General features: G+C 59.5%; 1 protein-coding gene across 1 annotated transcript in view; it reads right to left on the reverse strand.

The window, feature by feature from the left end:
* Window positions 1-13286, reverse strand: part of ADCY1 (adenylate cyclase 1) — an 85337-nt gene that overhangs the window by 21313 nt on the left and 50738 nt on the right. The window contains exons 6-8 of the mRNA XM_032875026.1: window positions 12021-12179; window positions 9863-10004; window positions 8703-8858 (exon numbers count right to left, since the gene is read on the reverse strand). Of these exons, the coding sequence (XP_032730917.1) occupies window positions 8703-8858; window positions 9863-10004; window positions 12021-12179 (457 nt within the window). The remainder of the gene's footprint in view (window positions 1-8702; window positions 8859-9862; window positions 10005-12020; window positions 12180-13286) is intronic.

The following is a 13286-nucleotide window of genomic DNA, read 5'->3' on the forward strand; positions in this document are numbered from 1 at the left end:
ACCGAAGCCTACACCATGGTAACACCCTATTAACCACCAGATAAAAAATCCCATGGTGCATCAATCGATATAGAAAAAGCACTTGACAAAATCCAGTACTCATTCTTGATAAACACAATCAGACAACTAGGGAAAGAGGGAAATTCCCCAACTGGATGCAGACCTATGCAGTTTCAACAGTAACGTCCTACGCGCTGGTGAAAGATGGAACGCTTTCCCCCTGACTTTCAGAGGCACTAGAGACCCAGCCACTGCAATAGGGCAAGAAAAGGAAATACAAGGCAAATACTAGAAAGAAAGAACCAAAACTGGCCCTGTTTGCAGATGACATGATGGTCTATATAGAAAATTCCAAGGGGAGGAAAAGTGCTAGGACAAATGAATTCCACAAGGTCATCGGATGCAAGATAAACATAGAAAGGCTATTTATTGGGGAACCGGGGTGGCTCAGTCAGTTGGGCGTCTAACTCTTGGTTTTTGCTCAGGTGGTGATCTCAGGGTCACAGGATTGAGCCCCACATCAGACTCCACGCTCAGTGGGGTGTCACCTTGAGATTCTCTCCCTCCCTCTGCCCCTCCCCCTGGTCCCACAGATGCTCTCTCTCTCTCTAAAAATAGAGAAGTAAATAAACAAAGATATTTGTTAAACTAACAATCAGCACGTGATGACCAAAGTTAAAATCCAGCGCCATTTATAATCACAGGGGAAAATGAAGAACTAGATATGATTCTAACAAAACACATATACAACTCGTATGCTGAAAACGTGATCAGTTTTCTCATCATCTCCATCATTTTCGATCACATACTCTCATCAGTATCAGTGACACTCATGAAAGAAATCGAAGATCTCCGTGCACGGAGGGACACGTGTGCTCGTGGATTAGAAGACATTTTTCTTCAAATCACTCAACCCAATGTTAGACTTACTGCACAGCTGCTCTGATCAGGAGAGTTTGCTGCTGCCAGAGGAACAGAACACACGAGACAGCCCAGAAACAGCCTCATGCAAGTATGGGCAATGATTCTGGACAAAAACGCAAGAGCAGTTCAATGGCAGAAGGGGTAGTCTTTTCCACAAATGACTTTGAACCAAATGGACGTCCACACGCAAAGAAGTAAATCTTGACCCAAACCCTGCACCTTATAGAGATGAACTCACTATGCACCATAGGTTTAACTATCAAACAGATGAGCATCAACTCTTAGAAGAAACGTGGCAATCTTCGGGGTCTGGGCTACGTCGAAAGCTCGTACGACACCAAACACAAACTCCGTTCGCAAGGAAAAACGTCGGTGAACTGGACATCCTCACAATTTAAAACGTCCGTCCTGTGAAAGACAAACCACAGGCCGGACGGAGACACGTACGAACCACACATGCAATGAAAGAATCGAGAATTTATCAAGGACTCTCAGAATTCCACAGCACCAAGAAATCACTCGAATTAGAAAGCAAGGCAGACATTTTCCCAAAAACAGAAGAGAAAACTATGCGGACAGAAAATAAGGCCTTGGAAGCGACGGTCGGCATGATTAACCACCAGGGACACGCCAAGTAAAATCCTGAGGCGTCACTACACACCTATCGGGACGGCCAAAACGTTCTGGAAACAGTGCCGGCGCCACGGGCGGGCGAGAGAAGCCGGATCTCTCACACGTGGCTGCTGGGAACGTGAAATGGGGCAATCACGCCACCCACGGTTTGGCGGTTTCTTAAAAAAAAAAAATAAAAATAAAACAAATAACAAAGACCCAGCGGCGGCACAGCTGGGCATCTCCCCAGCAAATACGCGGTTATGTGGGCGTGAAACTCTGAACGCAAACGGTTACTGCTGCTTTATTTGCAACAGTCCAAGTGGGAAACAACCAAAAGGTCCCTCAACAGGCCACGCCAGCGGCGGTCCCTCCCCACCGTGGAACATGTCCGGCCACGACCAGAGGCGGCTGCTGAGGTGGGAACGGCCTGGACGGACCCCCGGGCTTTGTGCTGAGTCTGAAGAAAGAGCCAAGGTCACAGGGTGTATATGACACTCTCAAGTGTGAGTCACGGGACAGAGAGCTTTGGGGAGGGCAGTGGTGTGACCCCAGCACAAGGGGGACTGTGGCCGTGAAGGAAATGTCCCAGATCTGGGGTGTGGCCGCCAAGATGACGTGGGCCAGAGCCACACACACCGGTCAGCAAAGCCCATGCCGTCTTTTGGGTCCGTGCAGACACTGGGTGAGCTGCGACCCCGGGGGAAGCCGCCGGGGCCCCAGGCCACTCTGGGCAAGCTGCCTGGCGCGCGTGTGGTCAGGGTGGTGGGTCACCCCTACCCCCAGAAAGCTGCGGAAACGCTGAACAGGTATGGACCTTGAGGTGCGTCCCGCAGTCCCTGCTTGGAAGCAAGCCGCCCACTTGCTTCTGGGGACAGCGTGCGTGTTGCTCCCACGCAAACACCAGCCTGTGGACGTGCTCCTTCCCATTCCTCCGCCCCGGACTCCCTGGGGCCCGAGAACAAGCACAGGAAGTCCCGCCTGTGCTCGGGGCCTGCAGAGCCAGGGAACCCTTGGTGGGCTCCTGTGAATGCAACCCCCTCCCCCGGACCTAACGCATTTGCACACGATAAAAATGCCCGCACCCCGCCACCTCCCATGACAGTGGGTCGGGTCCCGTGAGCACCCGGCGTGCAGGGAAAGGCCGGCGGGCACCACGGCCCCTGGATCTGCACGACGGTGCTAGTTATTCCGGGAGGAGCAGGTGTGCGCCTGCCAGCCCCGAGTCTGCAGAGGCCAACGAGGGCAGGGCTGATTTCTGGGGGGCCGCACCATCCAGGGCACGCAGGGGAGTCTGGGCAGCGAGACAGGAAGACCTGCCGCACCCTGACCTGCATGCGGCCTATTTGATGGGACAGGACGGGAGCTGTGGCCACCTCCTGTGGGCGGGATCACGGTCTCCTTCTTTTCCATATTTTTCTCAACATTCCACAACAAACATTTCCTTGGAAAACGATTCAAAATCAAGGTTAAGAGAAAACTGTTGCCCATTTTGCTGTGGAACTTGGCTGCCCGAGTCTTTTTGCACCTGCGAAAGGGAAGGCTGGCGGCTTCAGTGCAGACCTGAATGCCGGGCGCTGTGCACTGTGACTGAGCTGCTTAACCTCTCCGTGCTCCAACCTCCTGGTCTGACATGTGAGAACAAAGGTGGCCCCCGAGGGGTGCTCTCACAGGACCTGAGACATTCATGCTTCGGAGGAGCTGGAAACACGCTGGCCCAGACTGAGTCCTCGAGCTGGCTTTCCGTATTCTCAGTGGCGACAGCAGGCGGGTTGAAGGCCCCGTCCACATGGAGACCCAGACAAGGCAGACACACCGGGAACTATAAGCTCCTCCTGGGAAGCCAGGAAGAAGGGCCAGGCTGCGGGGTGGGCTCCTGGGAGGCTGACAGCCGCCGCTCAGCTCACTGACCCAAGGCAGGAGACGTGACCGGCTCTGGTCACAGGCAGGGCTCGTGGGGACATGGAGGAGCAGGCCTGGGCAGCCTAGGAAAGCTGGCTTGGCGGCTGAAATGTACTCACCTGCCCCCCTTCCTTTCTGCCAGCTGGAACAGGGATGCAATGACTGGAGCCACAGCATCTGTTTTGGGCCATGAGGTGACAGCGGGCAAGCCAGAATAGTATCACAGAAGAGCTCTAGCGCAAGATGATTGTGAAGCCACCACATTAGCCGCATCTTGCCTGCTCTCCAGGGATATTTTAACCTAAGAAAGCTAATCTCTCTTTCCTTCAAGCCGCCATGATTGGGGTTTTCTTTGATGCCACGGAACCCACTGCTGGCTAGCAGGACTTCTGAGCACACCCGTGTGTGAGGTGGCATCCTTGGGGGCCGGTGCCCATCTGCCCCCCCACTCCCAGGTGCCCCACCCCACCATGGGATGCGGGTGCTGGGAGACACGGGTGGTGAGCTGGCCGACAGGAAGGACGGCACCTCCTGCAGCACCCAGTGATGTTCTCGTCTGGGTGGGGCTGGGCAGGAGGGCACTCCCTGGGGCTCGGCTTAGACACGCTGCTCCCTGAGGCAGCAGAGCAGCAGAGACAAGCGAAAGCATCTCCCACCCACGATGCACAAGCTGGGGATGGCACACGGCGATGCACGGCCCTGCCCGACACCGGCCACTCTGGGGTGCGGTCAGCAGGCGGCTGCTCCCTCCCATCCTGTACCCCCATCTCCCTCCCTCCCTGCTCTCCCCGGTGTGGTCGACCCTCATGCTGCAGAAATGCCCCCGGACTCCAGGCCCTGACCTGAAGGTATCACCACTTCACAGGTGACTTTCTAGAAATGACGGTCACCCTGGGAACGGGCGGGCTTCCCCAGCCAGGATGAGGCACAGCAGGGGTGGAGCCAGGCCTGGGCGCCCAAGGCCTTGGTGAAGCAGCTGCAAAGTTCCCTCAGTGAGAGGAGCAGAACCTCTTGTTGGAACGGGCCGGACACACAGGAGGGAGGGGCGCGGAGGGCACTGAGCGACCCCATGCCCATGCTCGAACAGTCCTTGCTGAGGCCTGAGAGGGAAGAATGCCACACTCGGCCTGGCTTTCCCAGTACCGTGCACACTGTCACCAGATGGCAGACCTGGCCTGAGACCCAACCACAGTCAGGGAGCGCCTGCCTAAGTCAGGGTGCCAGGTGGTGAGCGGCTAACAGCCACTGTGCCCTGGGCTGACCCATCCGGAGCTGATGGACACAGACCTGCCCGGGGCTGCTGGCAGCCGCAGAGCTCACCGCGTCCACTCCAGCAACAACGGGAAGCCACACGAGAGGGGCCCACGTGTGACTATGTCAGCAGAGAGGGGAGCCGGCACTGTCCCGGGCAAAGAGCAGATAAGCACAGGCTGGGTGTACAGCTTGGGCTTCCTGACCACGCGGCTCAGACAGCGAAAGCAGCTACTCAGCGTCCCGGAGACGCCGGAGGGTCCTGTGCCCCATCACTGTGCAAGTCAGGGAGAAAACCACTGGACGGGTCATCCCAGTAGCTACTGAACGCAGTTTCTGAAATTCCACATCCACTCATATGCAGAAGTGCCAACACTTGCTCACGTGGATGGTTGCTTCTGACCAAAAGCGTCACAGTGACAGTCTGCAAAGCTGGGAGGAAAGCGTGCCTCTCCCACTGGAAACAGTACATACAAGATGGAGAAGGAGCCAGTCACGCTTCGACTGTGCGTCGAGAACACTCAAGAGCGGGGGAGGAAGGTAGCAGGATGAGTATCGGATGAGCTGAAAGTTCTCGCTGTTAAATTCCCACCGAAATGGTAGAAACGATGTTTGCAAAGTTGCTGGCCAGGATGGAGACACAGACACGGAAGCAGGTGTGCGGACCCGCAGCGCCGGGCAGGGCGCAGGGAGCTGTGTGGACACGGACTGCACGCCACTCTCGGCGACCCGGGACCCACAGACGTGCATGTCCCAAGGTGATCACAGATGTCCACGAGCTCCGTGAGAAAAACGCTGTGAGCTATTCACGCCACCCGGGAAACAAAAGAATCATAAATGACCTAAACGTCAATGGACGTAGAATCAATACAGGGTCTGTCCTCAGTTTGGAGACCCCCACAGTGACACAAACATCATATTTCGGAGGAACGTTTATTAATATGAGAAACATTTGTGATGCCGTACTGGCAGGTAACAAAACAAGTGACCAAACCACACGTAGGTCATCCTGCCGACTTTCGTTAAATTCATACATGTGACACGCAGTATGCAGCGGGATGGACCAGCCCAGCGCTGTCTGGTCAGCACGCCCACCCTGACCACACGCGAGGGCGCCTGCATGGAAGTCAGGCCTGGACGCAGAGGGCTGGGATGCAGGGCCAGTGAGAGACCTTGTCCCGAAGGGGACGCAGGCTCTGGGGGCTGTGGGGACAGTGTCTGCAGGCAGAAAAGCCTGTCCCTCAGGTCACTAGACGGTCACCTCCCCAGGTGCCCTCACTAGTGGGCCAGCCCTGCCTCTGCACCTCTCTACCCTGTCCAGACCACCAGCCTTGTCACTGCCCTGTCCCAACCATCGGGAGGCCTCCCACGGTGTAGACACTGCCATCCTGCGCGATGGGGCTTATTTTCAGTCCTCATGAGGAGATGGCGATGAGGGGAAGCCGCAGGCCCCCAACCCACTACCTGCCTGTGCCTCTGTCTCGGCAGGGGAACCACTCGGGCCTTGGAGGCTGGGAGTGCTGGCTGGTGGGGAGGGACCAGACATGGGGTGAAGCCTGGGGTTCAGAGACCCTCTCAGCTCGGGGAGCTGTGTGCAGATGAAGAGCCCTGAAACCACAGGACAGTTGGGGGGCTCGACCTTGGACACTGGGGCACCGGGCATGGTGGCAGGGACAACGGCAGGAGTGCACACCTGCACGGTGCATTAGGCACCCGGCAGAGCGTGAGGCAGCAGGTGTCCCCCAAAGAGGGAGGCTGGAGCACACGGAGATGAAGGAGCAGAGTCTCGAGGTGGGCAGAGCCTGACCTGGGAGGTCCCCCGCACTCAGAGATTCGGGGTGTCAGGGGCTGGGCTAGGATCAGGATGAGGGAGACGGGAGGAAACCAGCATGGCTCTGTGCTCCCAGGAGGGCAGGAGGAGCAGGACGGGGGGTGAGGGATCCAGCAGCGACTACAGACAACAGGGAGGGAAGGGCCGCACACACCCCAGTACACTCAGGCATGCATGTGCACGCACACGTGTGTATTCATACATGCAGATGCATGCACGCACATACCCATACACTCAGGCACACGTGTGTGCACGCACTCATACATACATTCATGTGGACACCTGCACTCACAAACTCGTGCGTGCACACTCACCTGTGTGCATCACACTCGTGTGCACACACTGGTGCATGCATGCACATTTGTACATGCACACATACATGCACACACATGCATTCACACACTCGTCACACAGGCACATGTGTGTGCGTGCACGCATGTGCGCATTCATGCATGCACACACCCATACGTGCAGGCACACGTGTATGTGTGCGTGCACTCATACATGCACACACTCCTATGGACACTTCCATGCACACGCTCATGCATGCACACTCACGTGTGTGCACGCACTCGTGTGTGCACACTGATACATGCATGCACATGTGAGCACACTCACATGTGTCTGCACGTGCACACTCGTACGTGCACATGGACACGCCTGTGTACGTGCATGCACTCATATGTGCATACTCATGCATGCATCAGTGTCCACATCAGCACATTTGCATGGACATATTCATGCACACTCACACGTGCGTGCATGTGCACAATTCATATACATGTGCGTACATGCACACTTGTGTGCACACAGTGGTGCACGCACACGTGTGTGTACGCGTGCATACACCCAAATACACACACTCATACACGGGCACGCACACACACTTTCAAATGCACATGAAGCTGGTAAGAAAGTCACTAGAGGACATCCAGATGTGGGAACCCAGGCTGGGCAGGTGGCTGACGTACCGCTGCTGTCTGAGACCCAGGGAGCTTGGAGAGCCCGTCATCACTCACGAGACAGCTACAGCGACACGAGGCGAGAGCAGGGCAGGCAGTGAGGTCAAAGTTCTAAGATGGCCTGCCTCCAGTGGCCCCGTCACAAACACCAGTGAGGGGAGCCCTTGCATGGGGGACACTCTTAGACCCGGGTCTGCACCAAGGGGACCCCCAGGAACACATTTGCCCACGTCTGCCTGCCTGGAACTTCCAAAATCCACCGAGCACACTGGCCAAGGGGAAGGCCAGTCTTGATAGAACCCACGTCAGCGCGGCTCTTCAAGAATTTCCAGCAAAATTCTCGCAAATGTGAGCTCACAGTCAAAACCACAAAAACCTATGCGGCAAGAACCCCCAGGAGTGCCAGGCAGAATCTTGCTTCTTCCTGAAAAACCCCAGAACTGCAGGGATGGAGTTCCACGTCACCGCACAATATCCCGGATGGCAGGGAAAACAGGAGCAGGTGGATAGCAGCGCGTTCTCGGGAAACGGACATGGGTCACGGACGGAGCCACACTGGGCTGGGGGGCCCAGGACATGAGGACACAGAAGAGAAAGGGGCGGCACTCCAGGCTTATCCCAGGCTCCTGGGATGCAACCCCTGCCCCAGATGACCAGGGTCTCTGCCCCTTGAGACACAAGACCAACATGGTTGAAGTGGACTCTGGGACCGCCACGGAGCAGCACTGCCCCCCCAAACCCAGCAGAAGACCAGAACACCCAGAGACAGCTATGACCAACCCGAGAGGAAAGGGGGAAAATCCTGGCAGCCAGGCCACGAGGCTGGCACCCCCAGGGGAGGCCACCTTCCATGGACTGGACAGCTTTGAACACAAAGAGGGGCGAGCAGGTGCACAGCGGAAGACCCGGCGGTGGGGGCAGCCGGAGACAAGCCTACCCAATGGCGCCTGGGCTCATGGGCCATCTCCAAGGCTCCAGACCTCACGGCAGAGCATCTGACCAGCATGGATAACCTCAGGGACAGCTGCTGGGGTCCACGCATGCGTTTACCCACACACACATGGAAGCCAAGTTGGAAAAAAATAAAAGGCAAGACGATAGAAAGATTTTTCCAGGAAAACACAAGCAGCCTGGCTTTGAACAGCATTTACACTTTGGAAAGCACACGGGGCCAGGCGGCCCTGGGCAGGGAGGTCCCCACAGGGGCAGGAGGCCCTTACCTTGTCGTCGTCCTCGCAGGTCATGACGTTGGAGAAGGGGATCTCCGCCCTGAACATCCTCCGGCAGTGCATGAGCTGCACCAGCAGGTAACACACCGTCTTGAACTTCATCCTCTTGGCAGGCTTGATGTCAGACAGGATCAGCCCTGGAAATATCTGTGCCAGCAGCCGGCACGCACATACCGGTCAGCAGACCCGCGCTGCGCCCCGAGCCCCCGGGCCGGGAGCGGGAACCTGACGGGGACAGGGAGGTCACGGGGACCATGTGCTCAAGGACAAACAGAGGTGGACAGAACCAGCAAGCCAGGCCCACAGGACACGGCTCTCAGCTACACCCAGGGCCTCTGAAAACCAGAGTGAGGCCTCAGTCCTCCAGTGGAGCTGCGGGAAGGTTTGGGGCCAGGCCACAGGGGGACCCTGGAGCCTGGACGTCAGTGGCTGGGCCAGCAGCTGGCTGTGGACCACCACCCACTCACCTCCAGGTTCCCTGCCCCTCAGACCCACCCTCCACACCCACATGGGTGACTCCTGCTATCCTGGGGTCCAGCACCAATGCCTTACCTGGCCCTCCTCCACACCACCAACACCTGCCATAGCCTCCTTCCCCTTCTTCCGGAGTGAGCTACGGAGCCCAGCCTGTCCTGGCCCGGAGCCCCCCACAGCCACGGCCCCCAGGGCACAAGGGATAGCACAGCCCTGATCCATGGACACAGGACAACAAAGCTTGAAGATCTCCCTCCTATCCCACCTGCTTATGTCCTGAAGAGTAGTGGGGCCATCTGTGCCCTGAGACCCTCACCTATACCCTGTACCCCCCAGTTGATCTCTGAGCCCCTCCCCTGTGCCCTCCATCACTACCCTGAACTCTGGAGGGACTAACCCTCCCAAGCACGTCCAGGTCAGTTTCCTTACACACAGCGACCTCGAGTGCCCCACACGACAGTCACAGGCCCCCTGTGTGCCCAGCACCCCTCTGCTCAGTGCACCCCCATCCCTGACCTGTTTTGCAGGAGCGGGACAAAGGCCCGGGGAGATGAGGGGAGGGAGAGGATGCAGGATGGTTGAGTGCCGGAGCGGACCCCGGGCCCCGACTGGGGGTCCAGGAGCTCACCCACCCAAAGGCCTGGCCCAGGCCCAGGCAAGCGGGTCCCGGAGCCCACCTTCCGCCGGTGTGACGGCACGATGAAGAAGGTCTCGATGTTGTGAGCCTTCAGGAAACTGTTCCTCTCGTGCCCGTGCCCCGGCTCCACCTCATAGTCCCCATTCAAGCAAGCCAGGGTCGTCTTCGTGATGTGGACTTTCCTGCAAAACAGCAGCACAGCCGTGCCCAGGGCCTGCGGCGGCGGTGGCAGACAGGAGGACCAGGAGGGGCACTCCCCGGGTCGCCAGGCAGCATAGGTCACCTGGGAAGAAGAGGGGGAGGGAGCCCAGCAAGGGGGGAGTTGTGGGGGTGGGGCGGGCTCGGAGCCTATACGGGGGGCGCAGCATCAGCAGGAGCAGGAGGCAGAAGGGAGGCAGTGGGGCGAGGGGAAAGGATACCACGCTGCTCCTCCCCCGCAAGAGGTGGGACGGCCCTCATGCTCACCCCAGTGTGTTTCCGGGTGACGGAAGGAGAAACCCTCAGCCCGCATCTCCTGAGCACAGCCACAAGCCTGGGAGCCACAGTGGCCCCCAGGACCCCGCAGCTCTGGCTCCTCCCAGACACCTGAGCACAGGGCCTCGGGGCCCAAAGCCACCGCCCACAGCGAGCAAAGCACCTGTGAGCCCAGAGTCCCCACACCACTGTGCCCCTCCATTTCCTGCAGGAAAACCGGGCACTGGAGCACAAGAGCCCCTGCCACCAGCCTCCAGGCTCTGGGGCACGGTCACCGCCAGCCTGGCCCTGAACTGCAAAGGGACACCCAGCACCGAGGCTGTCTGCAAGGAGGTGCACGGGCGTCTGCTCCTGCGCTTAGCGTCTTCCACCCGCAACGGGCATGGGAGGCACGCCCAGCCGCGGAGTCGCAGAACTGTCAGCAGCCAGCGCTCCAGGCTCGGGGACGGAGCAGGGGTCGCGGGTGGAAGCACACGGTGGGAGCGGACGCCACCGGGGATTCCAGCCGAGGCACAGCCTGGCCAGCCCGGACGGTCAGCCCCGGGAGCACCTTCCCTGGACACAGATGGGGAGGAGAGGCCCGGCCTCCACTGCCTCTCAGTCCTGTGGGACTGGAGGCCCAGTTATGCGTGTGACAGTCCCAGCTGGCAGGGGAAGGGGACGCAGGTCTGGAGCTGGGGTGGGGGGGCTGGAGGTGATGCCCGCCGTGGCTCCCCCGGGACCCCTGGAGCAGGCAGTGTTTGCTTAGGACCCAGGTCCTCTGCTTTGTGGTAGCCTGGCAGTTTGTGCACCTAGCAGTTTGGGGAAGTCGTGGCAGTATGAGGCCACATGGCGGGGTGTGTGAGACCTTCCATTGCGCCCCAGCCTGGCCTTGGTCCCTCCAGGCAGACTGCTCAGGGACTAGAGCCTCGAGGAGGAGCCCAGAAACCTAGCTGCAGGAGTCCCAGCATGAAACTGGGATTGGGGAGTCACACGGTGAATTCCATCCTTCCATCCATCCATCCGTCCATCCACCCATCGGAGTCTGGCCACATTCTCTGGATGCCCAGTGGATCTGGATGACGGTGGGTGTTTGCAGGATGGACAGGTGGAGAATAACAGACAGCATGTGGGAGGGACAGGTCTGTGGGTGGCTGTAAGTGTCCAGGGGTCAGGTGCCCAGAGACGGCCGGCCCACAGAGGACAGTGGCACTACCTCTGAGCCCACCTTGAAAGGCGTCAGTGTCAGGACACATGGTGCCTGTTTCAGCCGCGTCCCCCACGGGCCATCCAGGAGGGAAGGGGAAGGAAGCATCCCAGGGACACCCGGCCTCTGGGGCAGGCAGTGGGGGGCGGAAGGGGCAGAGCCAGGGGCGTCCCCGCAGGCGCACACGTAAGAGATGCACCACGCAGGCCGCCACGGGGGCGAGCGCCGCTGACGCTCGGTGTTGAGCATCTGGAGTCCTCCTGCGGCCCCATTCCACTCCCGGCCACCCGGGAGCACCTGGCCTTGGCTCTGGGGACTGTCTGAAGGAGGATGAGGACAGAGGAGCATGGCACGGACCGTGTGGAAATGCACCCAGCCTTCCCCGGGGGAGCACAGGGCAGAGAGGAGTGACAGCACAGGGTGGTCCGACCACGGGGCCTCCTCTCCATCCGCCGCCGGCTTCCCGTGGAGCTCAGGGATCCCGGGGGCCCCGTGCAGGCCCCTCCAGCCCAGAGTGCACAACCTCGCCCCAACTCACCCGGGCAGGCCGGCGGCCTCCATGACATTGGCCAGCGTCACGTCATTGGACCACACGTCATACTGCCACTTGCGCAGGCCAAGGACCCCACAGAGGACCCGGCCGGTGTGCAGCCCCACACGCATGTTCAGATCCACCTCCGTGGCCTCAGCCACCGACCTGCAACAAACACGTCGTGGGTGTGGGGCTGGGCCCTCGTCCACACCCGTGAGCTCGCCCATGCAGGGGAACCTGGAGAGGCGGGAGCACGGGACCACGATTCCCAAGCATGGCCCCAGCTGGGCAGGGCTGCTCCAGGCCAAGACCCCCAGCTCCCCGGCCCCTGGGCATCTCACGGTGTGTCCACGCCAACCCTTGTCCCTCCCCACCCAGAACAGCCCCCATGGGACATGAACTGGGACCTCCAATCTGCTCTGTATCCCCCTGACCCGGTCAGGAGCTCGTGCCTGCTCCCTGGCCAGAGGCCGCTGTGACGACCGCCAGCAGCATCCTGGGAATGGCCAGGGTCTGACCCCAAGCTCCAGACCTGACCCTCGAGTAGACTTTATGGGATGAGAAGTGTGTGGATGTCGAAATCAGGCGGCAGGCCCAGGCGGGGAGCTCACCCCCCAGCTGGGGAACACGGGACAGTGTGAGTCCCTGCAGCCTCTGGGGACACTGCCTGCTGTGGGAAGCTCTGTGTGAGTGGTCACGTGGGGTGTCCGAGGGGTACCAGGCACACCTTCCCCAGCTCTAGGACTCGCCACCACTGTCAGAGGCACACAATGCACAATTCAGAACAAAGGGGACATGCGGCAGCCGTGCCGAGGCCCTCCGATGCTGTCTTCCTGTGCTTTCCACTCTCCCGCAGCAAGCAGAAGTTATGTTATTACAGAAGACACTAAAGCATGCCGTTGAGGAAGCAGCGGGCTCTCGGTGGGCTCCAAGGGGCAGGAGTGCAACGAGGCCTCGTGGGAGAGAGCGCTGAGCCATGGGACGGCGGCCTGTCCACAGGGGGCCCCGTGGCAGGTGTGTCCAACGGGCCTCCCCCGTCCATGGCAAAGCCCAACCAGAAAGGGCCAGGAGGCCGAGCCACGGCCTGGGACATGGGGGCCCCACGGTGAGGAGGCTTGTCACGAGGGAGAAGAGAGACCAGGAAACATCAGACACACAGGGATGGCCTGCTGGACAACCTTCCCTCTGTCCCCTCCCAGCATAAGATGCCCTGCAGCCCCGCCACATGCAGGAACCCAACCCCACCCCACCCAGGACAGCAGGAAGCCCAGG

Source organism: Lontra canadensis, unplaced genomic scaffold (genome assembly GCF_010015895.1).
Source record: "Lontra canadensis isolate GAN:19392208 unplaced genomic scaffold, GSC_riverotter_1.0 scaffold54, whole genome shotgun sequence".
Lineage (NCBI taxonomy): Eukaryota > Metazoa > Chordata > Mammalia > Carnivora > Mustelidae > Lontra > Lontra canadensis.